This window comes from Pelophylax lessonae, assembly GCF_965119305.1.
Source record: "Pelophylax lessonae genome assembly, chromosome: 7".
Taxonomy (NCBI): Eukaryota; Metazoa; Chordata; class Amphibia; order Anura; family Ranidae; genus Pelophylax; species Pelophylax lessonae.
This window is the reverse complement of record NC_138774.1, coordinates 164,174,907-164,198,002: the sequence shown is the minus strand read 5'-3', so window position 1 is coordinate 164,198,002 and position 23,096 is coordinate 164,174,907. Positions and strand designations below refer to the sequence as shown.

Genomic DNA, 23,096 nt, shown 5'->3' with positions numbered 1-23,096 from the left:
CCAATACTGTTAACCCCTTCCCTGCCAGTGTCATTTTTACAGTAACAGTGCATATTTGTAACACTGATTACTGTAGTAATATCACTGGTACCCCCAAAAGTGTCAGACATGTCAGTTAGGGGTCCGATCTGTCCGCCGCAATGTCGCAGTCCCGCAAAAAAATAAAAAAATTAAAAAAAATCGCAGATTGTCGCCATTACCAGTATAAAAAAAAAAAAAAAAATCTTTCCCGTAGTTATTAAACTCAATAACTTTTGTGCAAACCAATCAAAATACGCTTGTTGCGATTTTTTTTTTACCAAAAATATTTAGCAGAAAACAAATTGGCCTAAAATGGTAAAAAAATTTAGATTTTTACATTTTTTCTTTTGAGATTTTCATATAAAAGAATGTGAAAAATATTGTTTTTTTTCAGGAATTGATGCTCTTTTTTTGTTTATAGCGCAAAAAATAAAAATCACACAGGTGATCAAATACCACCAAAAGAAAGCTATATTTGTGAAAAAAAAGCACATCAATTTAGTTTGGGTACAGCGTCGCACGACCACGCAATTATCCGTTAAATTCACACAGGACCGAATCGCAAAATAGGGCATGGTCATTGAGCAGTCAAATCCTCCGGTCTGAAAGTGTTTAAGATCTGTGTTTAACATTCCCAAAATTGATTTAAAAGGGCTCCAGGAAAGCTGCTTGAAGCTTGCCACAAGTTTGGTGTTCAACACTTGTCAGTTAAGGCCCTCTCTCATACTAAGGCCTTCACTACCTAAGCAAATAGCTATAGGTGTAGGTGCTGGGACCAGTTGTCTGTCTGGCAGCTGATAGTCCTGATATGAGCATTGGCTATTTCAATACTGATAGGCATACAGATAGACAACAGGGGATGCCTAAAGCATCTGACATTTTGAGATTGGTTTATTGAAGAAACTAAAAATGTTTACCAAAAAAAAAAAAAAAAAAAAAAAAAGAAATGATGAAGATTCACTTTAATTATCCAAGCCTGTGCAGATATTTTAACTGGAGAATTGTCCTATCATGTTTACATTTTCAACTTCTGTCGTTCCATCTCCAAATCAACAAAACCAGCTTTGTTGAGGCAACATTCAGTATCATTTTTTACTTTCTGGACTAAAGCTGGCCACAGAAATGAGATCAAAGGAGGAACCCCCGTGTGCACTGTGTTCAAAGGAGAAAGCGTAATATGTGAAACATGTTGAGCCTCTTGTTAAGGAGTGGTAAAAATCCAAATGATATTAGTAGAGGATTCCAACTTCTCATTTTATATGTTGAATACTAGAATTGGGCCACCATCCTAAAAACTTTTAAGGTGCAGAATGCTACTTTGTTTTTAAGCCTCTTTTGTGCATCAAAGTTTCATATTTTAACTGTACTTTGGTTGTGCCAATAAAGTCCATAGACTACGGTCCAATCATCCATTTTGGCCCCTTGCCTAGAATTATTTGGGACGTAGAGCAGTTGCATTATTGAAGATATCAAGTGTCCACACTACCATCTTGTGATTCCACATTTATCCATTTTCAAATAGAGTTACATCAATATTTTAACAACATCTACAAAGGAAAAGAAACTCTGCAGTAACTGCACTTTGACACGTATGTAATCAGTTAGCAAGGCATACAAATAAACTATGCATATTTTTTGAGACTCCACAGCTTTCACTGTATTACCCCATAGGAATCGGTTTAATGTAAATGAAACAAAAGGTTATGCCAAATTTTTCAGAGTCGACAATTTCTCCCAGCTGCGTTATCTCATAAGGTTTTAAGCTGGTAATGATGAAATTAAAATAAGGCACAATACAGACAATGATTTACGACCCATTGAGAAAACTATTGTTTATTTAGAAAAAAAAGCTTACACTGGTAGAATTCAGCAGTTAAAAATTTTCTTTAAAAAAAGTCTTTGAAACTTTTTAGGCTAAAGTTCGGCAATACAAAGCTCCTGTAGTTGTAGAACTGAACCCTAATTTCTCATGGGAAAATATTGTTCTCCCTTTAATTTAAAAACATTAAGACAAAACAGAATTTCAGTTAGGGACTTTTGGAAACAACATGGTTCTCTTTTAATTCCTTGTTCTTTAACAGATACTTGATGTCATACATAATATACAAACAGCTCTTATTCATTACCATGAAAAATTTTGCTCCTGCAGTACTTACAAGGCCATGTAATAAATACAACTGAATTTAAATGAGGTAAGTTTCAAAAAATATTCACTAGCTGTTTATTTCTTGCTTTATCAATTAAAAAGAATGCATTGTATATTGCAAATTATTAAAGTTAACGTTTCAGGCAGTATTGTGACAACCTTTTGAAACTCTTTACAAACAAAAGGAACCTCTTTCATATGGTGGCAAATATCGGTTTTAGCACATTGTGCTTAAAATTATGGAATAGGAACACTTTCAGCCAAGTACTGAAAATAAATGCATAACGTAATCAGCAACACATGTAAAATACAGTAATGCACAACGTGAACATATACTGGAGGGTGGAAAAAGGAAAAAAAAAAAAAAAAGAAACAATGCTAATAAATGAATAATTTAATGAGATGCAAATGGGCCCTCTTCATCAAACATCTGTGCAATTTATATCGTAGTAAATACACGTGGTCACAGTTCATCACCTTCCTTATTCACACATCCTGCAGGATCCCATATTTGAAGTGTCTCCTGTAGAGAAAGAAAAATATGGCAACATTTTTTTAATAGAAGGTATAATAAAAACTGTAGATAAAATATTCCAAAGCCATGGCTGTTCAAAAGTATGCAGACAATGCAATGTGACTATGTTGTGCCCTCTCTATTCCAGCTCGCTCTTGGTATTCTTATATGTATTTATTAACCCAAAAAAGTACATTCTCTAATGCTTTCAGCCCCCTTCAAATTCCTTTTAATAGTGTGAACAAAATTATAAATATTTAGTTTGGGTACAGTGTTGCATGTTCGCTCAACTGTCATTCAAAGTGAGACCGCGCTGAAAATTGACTTGGGCAGTAAGGAGGTAAAAGTACCCAGTATGGAAGTGGTTAATAACACAGGTAAAATATTTTTAAAGTTGGCTGTTGCCTTGTTGTCTGTATGATGTTTCTTCAATAAATACAGAAATTGAAAAAAAAAGAAAAAAAAGATTTTTAACAAAAATTGTTTTGAGTCTATTCTTATCAATGTGCTGCATTGCAGTGTAAGAAATTACAGAATACTGCATTTTACAAGTGTTTGGAGAATCCATCAGAGTGAATGATAAAATGTTTGTACAGTGCACAGACATGCATTTTGCATTTAGCTTTAAAACTTTACAGTTTAGTAAATGCCAGAATAGCAAAAACATAAAATAACTAATGAATAAGAATTCATGAAAATGAATGGCAACAGTCTACAACGAAAAATATATATCATATTGCTAAGAGACATGCAACACACACCACACAAACACACTGCATACAAGATATAAAAGATATGTCAAAGAGCACTGAACTAAAAATGTAAAGAACGAAATCCGTAGACATCTACTGCTACATTTAGTCGAGTACAACTAAGAGTTTATAGCAGGAACAACTTGAACAGGTAGATGACTGATGGAAAACAACAATATTGAGCTGCGCTCCACAAAAGTTCAGAATGCTTCCACAACTCTATTAGGCACAACTGGACTCAACTTGATGTGTCCCTCCTGTTCTAAATGATTTGGTCTATGTTGAATGTTGTAATTAGTTTCTAAGGCAATTTTTTTTTTTTTGGGGGGGTGGTTATTTTCCGTGCTCATACTTATGTTTTCCTGCCTGCTTACTGTGTGTGCTTTTTGTGGCATATTGAAAGCCTTTTAGCAACGTAATAAAACATTTTTTTACAGGATGTTATGATGCACTTTTTATGCACGGTTTTCCATTAGATTTTCTTTTTTTAATCCCAATTTCAGTTTGTAAGCAAACATACAAGTGTGGTTTAAGGAAAATACATAGCTGAAAATAAGCATACAAGGATAATCTATATTTATTTATATTCCAATGCTACCTAGTACTTGTTTTGGTCATGGCAGTTCCAGTTGTGTATTCTGGAGTGATGTTGCTACAATACCAGATTGTTGCAGACCTGGTTGGAGTTTTTCTCAGACTCTAACATGGCAGAGACAGATGCAGTTTTAGAGGATGTTGTATCAGGTAGAGCAGACAGCTGTATATTGAAAAGCTGAGATGGAATGCCCTGGACCTTAGCAGAGGAAGCGTTGCAATTTTTTAGGTGGCATGGAAGCAAAAGAATGCTTTTTAGACTGCAGTGTAGACCGAGCTTTCTCACAGCACATCTATTCTCTTTAAGTGCTAAATGCTGCCCCTTGATATTTTGTTATTGGCTGTTCTCTCATTTCCTTAATAATGAGGTTTAAAGAGATGAATGTAAAATGCATGTTTGGGCATTATATAAGCAATTCCATTCACTCTGATTTATTCTAAAAACGCTTTCAGTATTATGCAATTTCTTACACTTCAATGCAGAGCACTGATGACATTTTCAAATGTATTAGATATCTGACAACACAGCGCAAGTCTAGGCTCTGAAGGGATCCCGACAATTTTGGGATCTACCCAGATGCCTGATCAAAAGCTGACTCAGCCTCTGAGCCCACTGCTGAGAGACTGAGCCATCCGCTTACAACCCCTCCACAGTCGGATGCTCCAGCGAGTGCTGGAGGGAAGAGCAGAGCGCCAGTGACTAACAAGCACTGCTCTCTGCAGGCCGAGAAATGAGTAAATGGCTGTCAGGTGAATGCTCGGCTCTTGGTCAAAGAACCACCGGGGGACAACTGCAGCACTAGATCGATGCTCCATCCACATATCCACATATGCGAGTATGTAAGTTTTTTTTTTTTTGGAACCCCATATTTCTCTTTTGATATAGTACTTTTTTACTGGCCTGTTTGTTCTGAATTCCTCCCAAAACACAGGGGAAGAAAATTGCTTTTTCTTGTATCAATACAGGTAAATACACTTAGTGAACACTTATTTCTAATTAATTCAATCTGCAAAAGTGCAAATCTACATGGACATTGCCAAACATACAATGCATTCAGGAAGTATTCACAGCACTTCACTTTTTCCACATTTTGTTAGGTTAAAGCGGAGTTCCACCCAAAAGTGGAACTTCCACTCTTGTTTCCTTTCCTCCCCCCCCCCCCCGGTGCCACATTTGGCATATTTCAGGGGGGAGGGGGGAACGGGTACCTGTTTTTGACAGGTACCCTTCCCCACTTCTGGGATACGGTGCCTCGGCGCCATCCCTCGGAAGCTCGGCACCCTCCTTCCTCCTTCGCCGCCGAGCCAGGAGGAATGCGCAGCGCGCTTCGCACATGCGAAGTAGGGACCCGCTGGTGAAGCTGCAAGGCTTCACTGCCGTGTTCCCTCACCAGCAATGGCAGCAGCAGCAACAGATAGAGCCGTTAAAGCAAGCGACTGTAAAGCAGGATGAAAGATTGGCCCTTGGGAGAGGAAGTCTCCAAGGGGCATCAGTGACCGGCCGTACCAGATCGGTGTACCAAGATCGGCGTACCAAGATCGGCGAGGCCAGTCTGGAGCCACTAGGATGACCAAATCCCTTCTGCCTCGATCCTTCGCAGCAGACTCAGCAGAAGTTTTAACAGGGGAAAGGCATATATCAGATGATATACGGCACGTTCCATTTTGATCACCCCGAGATTCATCCATCAATTTTCTCTGGAATTCGATTTTACCAACTAATCACTTTGATAAACTTCTATTGCCGTATTCAACTTAATTTTTTTGAGTCACTCTGATTCACTTTATTGGCCACCCTGTTATGCAGGTCTCTGCAAATACAGTGGGGCAGGCCGCACTAAGTCACCTTATACTTAATACATTTGTGGTTCTTTATATATTTGTCTTTTATATATAGCTTTATATGAAATTAATTATCACTACGTCACTTTATTATATACTTATTGGTCACACTAGTTTTCATTCAATATCACTAGCTTTGTGCTTACCCACATAAATAATTTCTCGTATCTGCTGGTACTTTCACTGACCACTTGCTGAGATATTTGGGATATTATTTATTTTTTATAATATATATCTGTCACATTCCACTAAGCACCTTATATTTATTGTCATTACATCATACCTATTAACTAATAATTTAGTGTCCATATCACGAACCAACACCTTTATTGTACTATTTGCACTTTTTAATATTTATTTATATTGTTTGTATTCATTGTGATGTGCAAAGTTATAATACGATCATATGTGCTTTGAAATATCCTGTTTTGAAATATCCTATTTTTAACGTCTGCATATAGTGCCCCTTGTTGCCTACTGAAAGGCAGCGCCATTTACCTCACTAACCCCTTTAAGTATATCAGATAATACTGGCCCCAAGGAGCCACCAGTGTGTCTGTGGCGTCGGCCAAAGGATCCTGAGACGTTGTCTGAATTCTATGTACCTGCCTGTTGAGACGAGAGGCCAATAGGTCCACTTCGGAAGTTCCCCACCAGAGACACCGCTGAACCTTAGAATAACTGCTACCTCCCAAGCCACCAGGACACTTCTTGTACCCCCCCTGGACAAATCTTATTACCTGAAGTTCCAATATATTGATAGGTAGTCTCGACTCCTCCAGAGTCCAGACCCCTTGAGCACATCCGTGCCCAAAACACCAACCCACCCGGACAGTCGGGCAACTGTGGAGACCACCATCCAGTACAGGGGAAGGAAGGATTTGCCCTGTTGATGCGCCGGAGAGCGAAGCCACCATATCAGGGACCCTCTCGTATCCCGGCTCAACAGGATCAGATTCTCTAGAGACTGTGGAATCTTTTCCCGCTTAGTAAGAATCTGTCTTTGCAGAGATCTCGAGTGTAACTGTGCAAACGGAACCACCTTGAAGGTAGACACCATCAGGCACAGCAACCACATGCAAGTTCTCAAAGGGGACCAACCGCTGGACAACAGGAGCCAAATCGCATCCTGCAGCTTTTGGAGTTTTTTTTCCCCCCGGAAGAAACACCCGGGCTGAAGCCGAGTCCAGAGTCAGACCCAAATAGTCCATACAGTAACTTCCATGTTGTCCTTTAGAGCAGTCAGAGACTCTGGTCGCAGAAGAGCGTCCAGGTACCCAGTACCGCAATCCCCCCGCTGCCGCTACAAAGCCAATACCAGGGCCAACACTTTTGCGAATACCCGAGGAGCTGAGACGAGACCCAAGAGTAATGGCCTAAGTTGATAATGCTCCTCGCCCATGGCAAAGCGGAGGAAATGCTGATTACTGACATATATTGGAATATGTAGGTAAGCGTCCTTTGATTTGGGGATGCCACTAATAGACTCCATTCGGAACTTATGTACCCACACAAAGCGGTTCAAAGCCCTGAGGTCCAGGATTGGACGTACCTTGCCTTCCTTCCTGGGAACTGTAAACAGGTTTGGCTAAAAACCTTGAAAACGTTCTGATTTTGAAACCGGAACAATCACCCCTTGTAGTAGAAAGTCTTGCACCGCCCCATAGAGACCCCGCAGGTGGTCTGGGGACAAACGCAGGTTGGAAGGAAAGAACCACATTGGAGGATAAGACCTAAGTTCGATCTTGAAGCCAGACCAAATGAGCTTGAAGATCCCTCTGTCTTGAATCTGGGAGGTCCATGGGTCCAGAAAAGAAGCGAAGACGTCCCCCCCACCTCAGACACGGGTGAAAGCGCCACCTCAGGCAGAAGAGGGCTATTCCATTTAAAAAGTGAAAAAAATATTCTTGACAAAGTGATAAGCTTGCATATATAATGTTTTCCTGGCTCAACTTACTATTGAGACTGTGTCTCTTGCACTGGATGGTGATCTTCTCGATCATTTTGTCATAATCTGTTTGTTTACTTATGTTCTTGTGCACTTTACCTTTTGTTTATGTTTTCTAAGCAAAAATTAAAATAAAGAATTTGAAAAAAAAAAAAAAAAAGTGAAAAAATGTTTGGACCAGAGATCCCAGCAAGGAACTAGTTCCTTACTCCCGACTAGGCAGAAAAAAAAACTGAATGCCTTTAGCAGAGTGTTGGGGAGTATATCCCTGGGACTGCCCCATAGGAGTGGTAAAGCTTTTTCCTGCCTAGTGTCCTACTACTGTAGGGGGCAGCATAACCCAATGGTTAAGAAGATTCTGGAGCTGTGTCCGTCAATGAACAAAAGAGAAAACTGGATTTTTGTAAGAACTTACCGTAAAATCATTTTCTCTGAAGTTCATCTACAGACGCAGCTCCATCTAGTCAGAGACTATAGGTTACGCTCCTCCTATCAGGAATAGGCACTAGGCAGGAAAAAAGCTTAACCACACCTATGGGGGCTGTCCCTGCAGGCATAACCCCACACACCCTGTTATAAAACAGTTTAGTTGCAAGCAGTGTTTAGAAAAAAAAGAAACCCCATTCATTCAGAAGTAGAGGGGCGGGTGCAGCGTCTGTCGAACTTCAGAGAAAAGGATTTTACGGTAAGTTCTTACTAAAAAACAGTTTTCTCTATTGTTCAATGACAGACGCAGCTCCATCTAGTCAGAGACTATAGGGATGTCCCAAAGCAGTATATTCATGAGGGGTGGGAAGACAACGCAAACGGAAAACTCCCCAAAGGCTAAAAACTTAGCCAACCAGGTAACATGGAGCTCAACCAGGAACAACTGGAGCTCACCCTGAAAACACAATACACCTCAAAGAGAAACAAAAAAAAAAAAAAAAACTGTTCTCTTTAAAACAGCAGCCTGCCAAACCTCGCGGCCAAAGGAAGCATCCAAAAATGGCAACATGTCTACTTTGAAGAATTTTTTTAATGTATTGCCTTGCAGCACCGATGCCTGATGGCGAAAAGCCCAAGGAGGCACTCAGCGCTCTCGTAGAATGCACCTTCACCGGGAAAGGAGGAACCAGACCCTTCAGTGAATAATCCTGAACTACCGTCTGCCTGATCTATCTGGATATGGTCGCCGCAGACACAGCCAATCCCTTACGAGATCCTTCGGTAAGGATAAAAGGAGCGTCTCATTTTCTAAAGACTCAGTAGTCTTCAGATAGACCCTGATGGCCCGAACCACATCCAAAGAGTGCAACGCAAATTCCTTAGAATGTTTGGGCTTAGGGCAGAGTGAAGGCAACATAATGTCTTCATTCAGATGAAAATCAGAAACAACCTTAGGAAGAAACGACTGGTTTGAAGTACCTCTTTATCCCTGTGCATCACCAGATAAGGTAAGTTCAGATACTCCGCGAGCGGAAGTGATAGCCATCAAGAAAGCAGCCCTCTGGGACAAAAAAAGCAGCGAAATCTCCCGAATGTTCTCAAAAGGAGGCTTTTGAAGAACAGATAATACCAGACTGAGGTCCCACAGAGGAAGCGGAGACCCATATGGCGCACTCCCTGTATAAATCAACGAACCAAAGCATGCGTAGCAAACGGGCGTTGGAAATATATAGCCAAAGCCGACACTTGGCCTTTGATAGTGCCCAAAGCCAACCGCTATTCAACTCCTTTCTGCAGAAAGGCCAAGACCCTAGCTATCGAAAACAAGCGAGGGTGCACCTTCGGTGATTCACACCATGAAATATACAATTTCCACGTACGATGATATATCTTCTTAGAAGTAGCCTTCAATAGAGTAGGAATCTCAGAGTCAGAAAGACCTCTATCTCTCAACACCTGGCTTCCAACAGCCATGCCATTAAAGCCAGCGACTATAAAGCAGGATGGAACATTGGACCTTGAGACAACAGATCTTCCCTGAGAGGAAGTCAACAAGGAGCATCAGCGACCAACCTTAATAGGTCTGCGTACCAAGACCAGTGAGGCCAGTCCGGATCCACCAGAATGACCAGAATCCCTTCCACCTATATACTTCGCAGAAGCCTCGGCAGGAGTTTCAAGGGAGGAAAGGCATAAATTAGCCGATACCCCAAAGGAGCCACCAGAGCATCTGCCAGAGGATATCGAGACCTGGCTAAGAAAATCGGAACACCCTTTTTGAGGCGAGACGCAAACAGATCGACCTCGGGAGTCCCCCATCGAACACACAGGAGATAAAATGCCTCCGGGCGCAGGGATCACTCCCCTCGATCCAACACCTGACAACTCAGGTAATCCGCTTGCTTGTTCTCCACACCTGGAAAGTGTACAGCAGAGGGCTGGAATACATTTTTCCACCCGGGCCAGAATCTCTGCCACCTCCTTGGCTGCCAAGAGAATCTTGGTGCACCCCTGGTGATTGATGTAAGCCACAGCCGTGGCATTGTCCGATTGAATACAAACCGGACAATCGTGCAGACGAGTAGTCCAATGGCTCAGACAAAGCTTTATTGCTCTGAGCTCCAAAACATTTAAAATCGGTAGTTTTGACTCTTCCATCGTCCAGGTACCCTGGGCACAGAGCTTCCCCAGCACCTTGCCCCAGCCCGATAGCCTGGTGTCTGTGGTCACCACCATCCAAAACGGAAGGAAGGACTTACCCTGGCATAGTGCTGAATAGTGCTGACTGAATCCACCACAACAGAGCAGACTGTGTTGTGGCTTAGCCGAATCAAAGAGTCCAAGGACTTGGGATCCTTGTTCCATTTGACAAGAATCTCCCTTTGCAAAGGTCTGGTATGGAACTGAGCAAACGGAACCGCCTCGAAGGTTTATACCAGACCGAAGGCCCGCATTCAAACTCGAAGAGAGGACAGAGGCATGCCCAGAAGCTGTGGAGGGATGACGCGCCCGCACCGGAAGTGATGAACGGGGCCGGTGAAGGCGCATTCTGGGAGAAGAGGATGTAGAAGAGGACGCGCTGGCTTCAGCTGCCCACACCTGAGATGGCAGCGCTGGAGAAATTTTCAAGTTAAGTATTTCTTCTAAAAGGTAAGTGTGACCCGGGACAGTTCAGAGGCTATCCATTGTGGAATGTAGTACTAGCCCTGACTGTCCCGGGGGTATTTTTTTCTAAATTTCACCCCCGAGGCCGGAGCTCTGCTTTAAGCTTTCCTCCTGCCTAGTGCCTACTCCTGATAGGAGAAGCATAACCTATAGTCTCTGACTAGATGGAGCTGCGTCTGTCGATGAACGATAGAGAAATTAATTAATTTAACCCATTTTGGAATAAAGTAGTAACAAAATGTGGACTAAGTGACGTGCTGTGAATACTTTCCGGATGCACTGTAGAACATTAGTGTACCTTCAGTAATTCTCCTGGATAAGCAAATATGGTTTAATGATCTTTTGCAGTGGCGTGTAGCAATAATATTATATGAACTGTGCCCTGCAGCCTGTACAATTAACAGGTGCAATGCATAAATGTAACTGAATGCACTACAAAGGCTGCCTAGTAAAAAACAGTCACATACAACATCTAAATCAAGGTTTAATTGATGGATGCCTTTGCAGGGAATGCACAAGACAACTACAAATTAGCATACCCAACACACACCAGATTTCAACAGCTGGTTACATCAAAGTTAAGGAACAGCTGTTCTTAATACCCATAGCAACCAGACAGAGATTATCCTTTTTTTCTCACATTCAGCACTGAGACACAGAAAGGGAGAAAAAGTATTGGCTGCCATGGCCATATCCAATTAATTTAGCCACATTAACAAATCAGGCTCTGTGTGTTTAATGATCACATCCAACACAAGAAAATATCAACTAGACTACAAATTTCCAGATACCAATTTCCTTTTCCAAGTTTAAAACGTAAGTTAACCATGTAACAAGGTGCTAAGGAATTAAAGAAGCATTGAGAATCCTGCATTAACCTCTTTATGAAAATTTAGTTTTTACTTGCGCCTAGATATTTTGTTTATTTAGTATGATAGGGAAGCAGCAAGTATCAAAAGCACTAACTGGTGTAGTTGTGATCTCAAAAATTGTGAAGGATGTATATACTGCGCTAACCTGTTAAATTAAAAGAGCGGCCGCTATTAGCTGTAACTATGTGAGAGCTTCACTTCCCTGACAGGCATGTATCTTCGCTGACAAGGAAGTGAAGCGCTCACATAGTTACAGCTAATAGCGGCCGCTCCCCCCGCCAGGTCAGTTCTGTTCTCATTCACACATAGTCGTGCTGAGCTGACAGGGATGGATCACATTAGTCCTCTCTATAGCGGCCACTCGCCCCGCCCCCCTGCCTGGTAAGTCCATTCATAATGCACAGATCATAGTAGGGACGTCATTGAGAGGCGGTGCCGCCGGCCAGAGGCGGGACTTTTGAATGAAGGACACCCGAGGAGGGGGACGCTGAGGCAGTGGGGGATCTGAGGCAGCTTACCAATGGTAATTGTATTATGAAGCATGAGGGGTTAATGTATTGTCACTGCTGGTCACTTATCTATTAGTGACCGACCAGTGGCAGGTAATTAACCCCTTTGTGCTGCATTAGTGCAACCAGTATCCGTGTTAATTAACACTGGTTGCACTAATACTGGTTGCACTAATGCAGCACAAAGTAAAAGTGCAGAAGAAGGCGTTTGTTTTAGAGCATAAGCTCTAGTAATCTGCTTCAAAGTCCACCATTGCTAGCTGGATAAGGAATCTGTTTCCCTTGCATGGGCTTAAGAACAGAACAGGGAATCTGTTTGCCTAAGGGCCAATTCACACTGTGTGGTGGCAGACATTTTACCACATGGTAAAACATCTGTCACCGCAGGGACACACAGGAAACCATTTTTTCCTGTGTGTCACATTCACACTGCAATGCAGCCTAGCACTGCAATAAATAGCAAACATGCTGCAATTTATTGCAGCGAACCAGCCCAAATCGCGCTGTAATGTCAGGCAGTGTGATGCGCTGCAGGACTTGCAGTAAAGAGTACATTTTGTACACTTCTAATAAAGCTCATACAAAAAAAACAAAAGGTAGCAGTGCGATGAATCATGCAACGCATTGCCCCTAGCACAGCCAGCAGGGCAGAGCAGCCAGGGGGGATGCTGCTCTGTGCTGCAGTGTGAAATGGCCCTAAAAGGAAGCCATAGCTTTTAGGTACACACTTTCGGCTCCAACAACATCCACTCAATGTAGCGGGACTTCCTTTGGATGCTTAGAGCAGGTCATAAGGATGGCAGAACAATGTCCTCATTAAGATGGAACACTGAAACCATCTTTGGAAGGAAGGATGGGAATGAAAGAATTAGGATTCGGGTTTCAACCGCCAGGCTGTTAAACCCAGGCTCTATGAAGTACAGTGGAATAGCAGGTCTTGAGAGAGCAGATCTGGTCTGTGGGGAAAAGACTAAGAGTCTTCTGCAAGAACTCTGAATATGTCTGTGTACTAGGGTCTTCTTGGCCAGTTTGGTGCCAGAGGAATTACAGTCTTGCTCTTGCAGGCAGGGTAACTGCTCCGTGCAGGGAAGGCATAAACTAGCTTGAACTGAGACCAAGGGACTTCGTACTTGGTGGAGAAACTATTGTTGGCAAGCACAGGAGGTAAGTTCTTTCTTGTGGTTGGTTACCAGGTTTGCACACATCTCAGGAGGGATTTTGGTCCACTTTTACAGATCTTCTCTAAATCCTTAAGGTTTCTTGGCTGTCGCTTGACAACTAGAAGTTTCAGCTCCCTCCATACATTCTCTATAGGATTAAGGTCTGTAGCCTGGCTAGGCCACTCCATGACTGTAATGTGCTTCTTCTTGATCAACTCCTTTGTTGCCTTGGCGATATAGTTTTGGTCATTGTAATGCTGGAGGACCCATCCACGTCCCATCTGAGGGAAGCTTCTCTTCCTAGATTTAACAATACATGGCCCCATCCATTGGTCCCTCAATGCGGCAAAGTCAGCTTGTATTTTTAGCAGAGAAACAGCCCCAAAGCAGTGTTTCAACCCCTGTACTTGACTGTAGGGATAGTTCATCTGCAAACTTCAGACGGGCCTGTACATGTGCCTTCTTGAGGAAGGGGACCTTGTGGATGCTGCAGGATTTCAATCCATGGCGGCGTATTGTTTTACCAATGGTTTGTTTGGTGACTGTGGTCCCAACTGCCTTGAGATCATTCACAAGCTCCTCCCATGTAGTTCTGAGCTGACCCCTCACTTTTTTCTCAAGAGCATCCTTACCCCATCAGACGAAATCTTGCATGGAGCTCCAGACCGAAAGTAATTTATGGGTATTTTGCATTTCTTCCATTTGTGAATAATCGCTAACGAGATAATATCTCATTCTCACCAAGCTTCTTGCTGATGGTCTTGTAGCCCATTCCAGCCTTGTGCAGATCTACAATCTTGACCTGACGTCCTTTGACAGTTCTTAGGTCTTGCCCATGATAGTGACGTTTGACTGGAAGAAAGATTCTTTGAACAGGTGTCTTTTATACACATAATGAGTTGTGTATATTGAGCACAGCACCTTCTTAAATTGACAGGACTCATCTGTGTACCACATGAGCACATACCGTAGCCAGTCTGTGGGAGCCAGAATTATTGCTGGTTGGTAGGAGATCAAATACTTCTTTTATTCATTGAACTACAATTCAGTTTATAACATTTGTATCATGTTTTTTTTTTTCTGGATTTTGGGTTGATATTCTGTCTATACACCTATAACAATTACAGACCCTTCATTTCTTTGTAAGTGGGCAAACAAAATCTGCAGGGGATCAAATAGTTATTTCCCCCACTGTATATGCCACTATTGTGGCACAGTCTCACTGCACCTAAATTGGGTGTCTAGAAAAGGGGAGGGGGCACAGTGCTAGAGGGACATCCTGACAGCTCTGAGCTTTAAGATGTTGATAGACAGTTTGGCATCCTCCCTTCGCCATGTTCCTTAACCCATTAAGGATTGGACGATACCTGCCCAGCCTAACGGACTTGCATAGGTTGTAAAAACCTTAAATTTTAGGGAAAACAGAATTTTTCCACTGTCAGATTTTAGGAGGTTTTTTTTGTTTGGGAGGATAGAAGCATGGGTAGATAGAATAGCCTGCTTTTATCAATGCTAATGAAAAGTTTTGTTAGAGAATTCTTGTATGGAATTGGGTGAAGAGTCATGCCTCGAAGGAGGCAACCATTAGGCCCAGAACCATCATGGCAAATCTCAATGAGGGATTTCTTTTGGATCTCAGCTGTCAAGTATGAGCTCTTAGAGAGGACTTTCTTTTATGGAAGAAAGACCTATGCCTGAGACATATCTCGAATTAGATACTTGTGGAAGGCTGAAGAGCAGATTTTTTTTTTACGTCGATTCCCCCAGCCAAAAGCCTGAATCAGCTGAACTGTGTTTTGGAAATTCACGAAGTGTTGCAAGGGGCTTCATACTTCAGGAGTTGGTCAACCAGATTATTAACTGGATGCCTCGAGTCCTAAGAAGGATTGGCAAGGGTAATAGTGCTAAGGCTTTTTCGGATAGAAGCACTGGAGTTTTCCACATAAGTGAGTATATTGGGGAAAGCTCCCTCTTTAATACAAAGACAGTGTGGGAGAGCGAAATCTTCTGCAGCTTACTCCCAACTCTGCTTCTACATCCTCTGATATTCTCCTTGATTCAGCGCCATCAAAGACCAGCACATCAGGGTCAAATTCCATGTAGTAAACACTCTTAGGAGAAGAAGCAGGATGTTTTAAAAAGTTTAAAAAAGTCTATACATTCCAAACACAGCCTGTAATAAACAGTTACAGTCAATTTTAAAGGTTGATCTCTGCCTTGCTTGGTTATGGCCCTGTACAGTATCCTGTGGCTTTCAATGAAACATAAGAAGCCATCCCCACAGCGTAGGGTCCGGGTAAGATTCCAAAGGTTTTAAAGAGGTTGCACAGATCTGGATACACTGCTTCTGTAGACTCTGAGGTTGACTGAAAAATTCTATAGAAAAATAAATGGATTTTTGTAAAATCTTACCGTAAAATCCTTTTCTCTTAGCTCATTGACAGACGTAGTCCTCGGTGATACAGCACCTTCGGGTTATGTTGCCTCCACAGGAGTAGGACTAGACAGGAAATAAAATGCTCTGGCCACACCCTAGGGGCAGTCCCAGAGGGTATATCCTCTCTCTCTCTGCCTCAGCAAATCAGTTATGTCATAAAAGCAGTCTTTAGAGAATTTAACCCAACCCAACTCAAAAAAACAGAGGGGCGGGTACTACGTCTGTCAATGAGCTAAGAGAAAAGGATTTTACGGTAAGATTTTACAAAAATCCATTTTTCTCTATCGCTCATTGACAGACGTAGTCCTCGGTGATACAGCACCTTCGGGAAGTCCCAGAGCAGTATCACAAATGAGGGGTGGGAAAATGGAAATCAAATCCAAATCTAGAAGGCCCAACCGGTGCCAACTAGAAGTTTACAATGCTCATCCTTAATGATGAGACTCAACAAAAAAATTTTCAAACAGAAAAAAACCCTCGAGGTAGACCACCGGTCTCCTCAAATTGCGGCCTGCAAAACCTTGCGGCCAAATGAGGCATCCGCCGATGCCATCACATCAATTTTATAAAATTTTGTAAAGGTATGTACCGACGACCAGGTGGCCGCTTTACATACCTGGACCACTGACGCCTGATGGCGAAAGGCCCAGGAAGTACTGAGCGCTCAAGTGAAGTGCGCCCTAACAGGGAACGGAGGATTCCGACCCTTAATAGAATAAGCCTGTACCACCGTCTGACTGATCCATGTAGATATGGTCGCGGCAGACACAAGCAACCCCCTTCAAGGGCTATCCGTGATCACAAAAAGTGAGTCCGTCTTACGAAAACCACTTTAGGAAGGAAGGATGGATTCGGAAGAACCACCTTATCCCTATGAACCACCAGATCTGGGGAACGACAGGATAATGCGGCCAGTTCTGACACCCTGCGTAGAGAAGTAATGGCCACCAAGAAGGCCACCTTCTGGGAATGTAAGCAAGGAAATCTCCCTAATATCTTCAAAGAGAAGTTTCTGAAGAACCGACCACACTAAATTAAGATACCAGGCGGTAAGGGTGCGCGCACTGGCGGAGCCAGATGTCGCATCCCCTGGATGAAATTCCGCACCAAGGAATGATTAGCCAAAGGTTTCTTGAAAGAAGATTGCTAACGCCGAAAACCTGACCCTTGATCGTGCTCAAGGATAGTTTCTGCTCAACCCCTTGTTGCAGACAGACCAAAATTCGGGTCACCGAATAGGTCTGTGGGGGAAATCCAATAGATTCACACCATGCAATATAAGACTTCCATGTGCTGGAAGTCGCTTTCCTTGCTTTAACTGGAGGTAGGAATAACTGAAGCTGACACTCCCTTGTCCTTCAGTACCTGGGTCTCAATGGCCAGGCCATTAAGCCAGCGACTGTAAAGCAAGATGGAAGATCGGTCCCTGAGACCGCAAATCCTCCCTGAGAGGAAGTCTCCAAGGAGCGTCCGCGACTAGCCTCGCCAAGTCGGCGTACCAGGCTTGACGAGGTCAATCCAGAATTTCCAGAATAACTGGAATTCCCTCCACCTCTATCCTGCGAAGAAGTTCCCGCAGCAACTTGAGAGGATGGAAGGCATGCCGTAGCCGATACTGCCCCCAGCGTTTCTGCTGCGTCCGCTAGAGGATCGTGGCGCGAGCTACAAACCTCCGCACCTTCCTGTTAGGCCAAGGTGCCAACAGATCCACATCCGGGATGTCCCAATGAAGGGACAGCTAGGGAAAAAACCTCTGGATGAAGAGGCCATATGCGATTGGATCCGAATCGGGCTGCTCTAGAGCTGCTCGATCCAGTAAATCAGACAAAATCTGATCGCTCTCAGTTCCTATACCCTTATTGGTAATCTGGATACTATCGGAAGAAATGACTTCCCCTGGTTGAGCATCGGAGACTTCCTGGTCCGCTCGCTCAACCGGATCCGATTGTCCAGGGAATCGGAATTCTGATTCCATTAAAAAAGAATCTCCTTCAGGAGAATTCGGGTATGAGACTGGGTATACGGTACTGCCTCTAAGAAGGCCACCATCAGTCCCAGCCAATTGACGGACAGCAACATCCGAATCGTTGACTGAACCTTCTGGAGTTTCCCAGCAAGGAGAAACTCTCTTGCCCAGGATGTATCCAACCTTAGGCCCAGATAGTTCAGTCTCCTGGTGGGAACCAGGGATGATCTTTGGGAAAGTGAAAAAAACGCTGATGTCCTGCGATGATGGGGATATAAAGATAGGCATCCTATATGTCTATGGACGCCAGGAAATCTCTTTTATGCAGGGAGGCCACCACTGTACGGATGGACTCTATTTCTTCCCAAGTCCAGATTTGGACGCACCTTGCCCTCTTTCCTGGGCATTGTGAATAGGTTCGAATAGAACCCCTGAAACCGTTCAATGTTAGAAGGGCAGAATCGCACCGGTGGAAGTGATCGAAACTCGATCCTGTGTCCTCCAGAAACCGGTGAAGACATCCCCCCCCCACCCCAGAGATGGGTAGGGGCGCATCAGGCTATATTCTTCAGGCTTGGCTGAGCCGGACTCTTTGTTTACCCGACCAGCGCCCTTTGAAACCCCTCTAAAGGGGCTTTGGAGGGTTTCGCCTTATCGCCCGCCCTCGCGGAACGAACAACTCTATATGAGCAGAAAAGGAAGGTCCTCGTTAGTTACGAGGTCTTTTTATCCTAACAGTCTGTGGCAAGACAGCAGGTGGTACCGTCTATCCTATAAAGAGGAATTCCTCAAACGGATAGCACCTAGCCATGCGTTTGGAAATAACAGGGGTTCGTTTCAAAACGACCCCATTTGGGTAAAGGAAAATCCTTCGCCCTTTTGGTAGGCTAACAAGTACCAAAAAGGAATCTCAGTCTCAGCTACCTCTGCCGGTGTAACCTCAAGACTAAAGGTTTCCCGGACGGACACAACTAGTGCATCCACCACTCTTGTGCTATGGCGGAGGCAGAAACGTGCTCCTCACTGCTGAGGAGATATTACCTGAGACAACAGCCCCCTAAGAGGGACCTGCAACTGCATTGACCAGTTCCGAATCTGTATCTGAAGTATCTGATAAACAATAGGGGTAGGCGGGGGTCGCTACTTGACCCCCGTCCCTGACAGGCCACCTCCACCCGGGATACCAAAGACTCCAAAATTGCCGATAATGCATTAAAAACAAGTGGGGTACTGGAGGGTCCTGCGGCCACCTTGAGGGGATCAGGTGGGGATACCTATGCGGCAGGGTCAATGATTATACAAGACACTTGCCAGCGACAAAAAATGACAAAGTAAAAAAAAACTTTTTTTTTTTTTTTTTTTTTGTGTCCCCCAGTCGCAACAGCGCCCCTCAGTGTTACCTGCCTTTTTGGACCCCACAGAGAGAGAGACAGACCCCAAGGCTCATCCCTGATGCACAGAAGTTTTCATCAGCTTGCTCAGTGCTTGTCTTGTTACAGACAGGAAGTCTTTGGCCCTATTTCCTGGGTAAAAGAGGCGGCTCCGCCCCTTAACACGCCTGCCGGCTCCTCCCCCTGGCTCCATGAGGTGTTTGAGTCACCTCAAACATGGCCGCCCCCATGCTGGAGACACGAGGCTACACCAAAATGGCGGCCTCGTGCGATCTACCAGACAATGGCGGCGGCCTGCACAGAATAGCGGCATGTCTGCAGAAGGATCTCGGCCTCACAACCCTTCACCCTCATGGTGGTCAGTGTGGTTGGAGGTACCGGACCCTAGCGGGCCGTATGCGGTCCGCTGCTTAGCTGGAGGAATGATCTGGAATGCAGTATACATGTATAGACATCGCCCTGTGGCTACTGACAGGTAGGATACCTTATACTATCACAGTAAAGTTCTAGTACTGCCACTGACTACAATCATTTACACATCTTTACAATTAGATTGTCAGCTCCCAAACCAAGCCTCCTGGCTTCTTGTACACAAAAATCACACTCAATTAGGGGGATCTGTGACATGTTGTAGGATAGAGGGGAACCCATCCTTACCATTACAGAGAGGGGCCCGCATTCACCACAAGACCCGTCAGGGGGAAAGGGGGAACATACTACTCACCATACCGGAACCAGGCGGGCGCCAACTCCTGACAGTACCCCTCTCCACCGAGGTAGGAGGGCTGTCGACCAATACGGGCGCCGTGACTCAAGGTCTTTGGCGTTTCAGCGAGACGTTTAACTCGCAGGGTCAGTCCCCGTCCAGTGGGACTATGTCGCGGCCGACCCAGCGCGGAGCTATGGCCTGCACGCGCTCGTAGGCTGAACTGGGGTGACCACTGGATCTCAACATCCATCCCGTCGCCCAGTTCAGCTTTCTTGCTTGAAGATCTCACAGGAACACTGGAGAAAAAAAGCTGTCTTAAAAAATTCTTTTCTAAGAAAAAAATCCTGCCAGGACCGAAGATCCCAGCAAGGTATCTAGGTCCTTACTCCTGACTAGACAGAAAAAAACTGATTTGCTGAGGCAGAGAGAGAGAGGATATACCCTCTGGGACTGCCCCTAGGGTGTGGCCAGAGCATTTTATTTCCTGTCTAGTCCTACTCCTGTGGAGGCAACATAACCCGAAGGTGCTGTATCACCGAGGACTACGTCTGTCAATGAGCGATAGAGAAAATATAGTGACACTGGTTCTTTGGAAAAAGAAGAGGTCCATTGCCTATAGACACTAGCAAAGAAACTGAAGGACTCACTAAGTGGGTTAGGATTATAGGTAGGCGCTCCAGGAGGAGTGTGTTCTTAAAAACCTGCCAGTGTCCAGATTGCCTGAAGGTGCAAAGCTATAACCCATGGTGTAAAAGTCTCCCGTGTCCCCTACTGAGCGATTAAGATTTTACTCTACCGGGTACTAGGTGTATATTACCGGTTAGGCAATAACTACTATCAATCTACTTTCTGGGTCTTCCGTTTATAAATATATCTAAATGAAAATGGCAGCTAGGGCAGATCCCTCTTCACTGAAGGGTATCTACACAAGCAAGGGGGGTGCCCATTCATATGTTACTATTATTTTCAGCCTTGTAATGCACATTGATCTGTTATCGGATATCTTTGTGCTTTTTGTGTGTATACTTTTGACACCCATGTACATTGTTTTTGGATCACAGTCCTTTCACAGTAACTCAATGCAAACTTTACTGAATGTTAATAGGGCCACCTCCTTATCGATTGTGAACACACGTTGTTTGTATTTTTGATAGGGATACCAACATTTTTAAAATTCGGTTTAACAAAAAAAAAAAAAAGGCAACTAAGGCAACAATCACACTGTGAACAGTTTCTGCAAAAAGTAACATCTTAACCAAAAGAGGCTCCCTATGTCCAGAATACTTGAAATTCAGACATGTCATGTCCACACTGCCAATGGATAATTGGGGACCATAGTTTCAGAAACCCCCTTTTTTGCTATATTGGCAGTTGCATAAAAAGAGTGTCATGGTGTCTGGATCAGCTTAACTGTGTAGTTGCAAACAAGATCAACGTTTACTAAGGTGAGAAAAAGGTGAACACTGTAGATCCAGCAGAACGCCAACAACATCGAGCACATTCACAGTAACTGTGGCCGGTTCCTTATGTTTTGCCAATACAGAAGAATTTAAGGTACATATAAATAAACCTAGTTTTTGGATATGTCTAAGTCGTACCACACAATATAATCTTACAGTTACAGCAAGTAAAGATAGTTTCATCCATCCATGTTCTCCAAAGCAAACAGTAAGTCATAGACAGTATGAGTGTTCAGTCATACAATAGGACAAGAACGTCCTACAGCTCCAAAGCAAGGGGAAAATAATCTCACATGACCTATGCTTTAACTCAAAAAAGATAACTGTACCTTGATGATGCCAGATGTCATTATCTGTGCTTATCTGAAGATTTATGGGTAAAACAATAATTAAAGAAAAAAACTGGGTGCTTTAAAAGTGTGTTATTTTATATAAACAATAATATTTAGTAAACATTGTTAAAGTAGTACACAGGAAATATAGTTTAATACTTGGTGGAAGCAACTAAAATAGTTTACTTGGTAGCTTTATTAGCTCAAAAGAACTACTAAACCTTCAGTTAAGTTATCCATTAATAAATTCCCCACCCTCATAAGTGCAGTGCACCTGTACTCGAGTACTTTCAGCCCTAATCCAGCAATATTTCCTCTGATATGGTCCCAGCTAGCTGCCCTTTATATTGCACATGTACCGCAGGCTCCATTCATTCCTATTTATGAGCTAAACTTTTCTGGAGGTCTAGATGAGTACAGTTCTCAATAGGAAAGAGGACAAAGTGCATACCCAATATTAACCACCTCAAAATATATATATCTGTACCCCGTTCGGTAGTACGGTGGTTGTGATTACACGATCCGCCCTGAGCGTGACGTTGTTGCCGGTAGTCAGCTGGCGGCGCTCAGGGTGGATTGTGTAATCACAACCACCGTACTCCCGAATAGGGTACAGATTGGAATCCCTATCCAGCCCTTTTCCAAACCAGTAGAAGGAAATCCCGGATATATTTCAGCGGGGAGACGCAAGTCTGATAGAGATACCGGGAATTACAAAAACTGAATTTTTGTAAAATCTTACCTGTAAAATTCCTTTCTCTGAGTCCTCCGACAGTCGCCGCCTCTTCATATTCGTCACATATGGGGTATTAGACTTTGCTCCGAAGGAGTAGCTAGGCAACAGAATATGTTAACAATAAAGCTTTTAACATATCCCACCCTCAAGGGGTGGTCCCCTCAGTCAATACCCTCCTACTTCCTGCAACCATATCTCAGTTTTAGTGGAATAGCAGTAGAGTATACAACCAAACCCCAAAAGAGGGGCGGGGGCGGCGACTGTCGGAGGACTCAGAGAAAGGAATTTTACAGGTAAGATTTTACAAAAATTCTGTTTTCTCTTACGTCCTCCGACAGTCGCCGCCTCTTCATATTCGTCACATATGGGGACGTCCCAAAGCAGTGCAAACATGAGGGGTGGGAAACGCATCCGCGCCGAAAGGCAACGCAGTCTCCGCATCAAAGAAAGGAACCTTACCAAAGGAAGGAAACCAGCTGGGCAACAGCAAAAAAACAAGTGCTCAACAGGAGCAACAACCCAGGAAAAGACAAAAAAACCAGGGGATACAAAACGTATCCCAACAGCCAGGAGTCCCCAACCAGGGACCCTAGGGAACAGCCGCACTAAGAACC

At 43.6% G+C, this 23,096-nt stretch overlaps 1 protein-coding gene across 1 annotated transcript in view; it reads right to left on the bottom strand.

Annotated features, from left to right (window-relative positions):
* Positions 1-1,824: 1,824 nt before the first annotated feature.
* Positions 1,825-23,096, bottom strand: part of THOC2 (THO complex subunit 2) — a 282,137-nt gene continuing 260,865 nt past the window's right edge. The window contains exons 38-39 of the mRNA XM_082263317.1: positions 21,744-21,791; positions 1,825-2,690 (exon numbers count right to left, since the gene is read on the bottom strand). Of these exons, the coding sequence (XP_082119443.1) occupies positions 21,764-21,791 (28 nt within the window). The 3' untranslated portion in view covers positions 1,825-2,690; positions 21,744-21,763. The remainder of the gene's footprint in view (positions 2,691-21,743; positions 21,792-23,096) is intronic.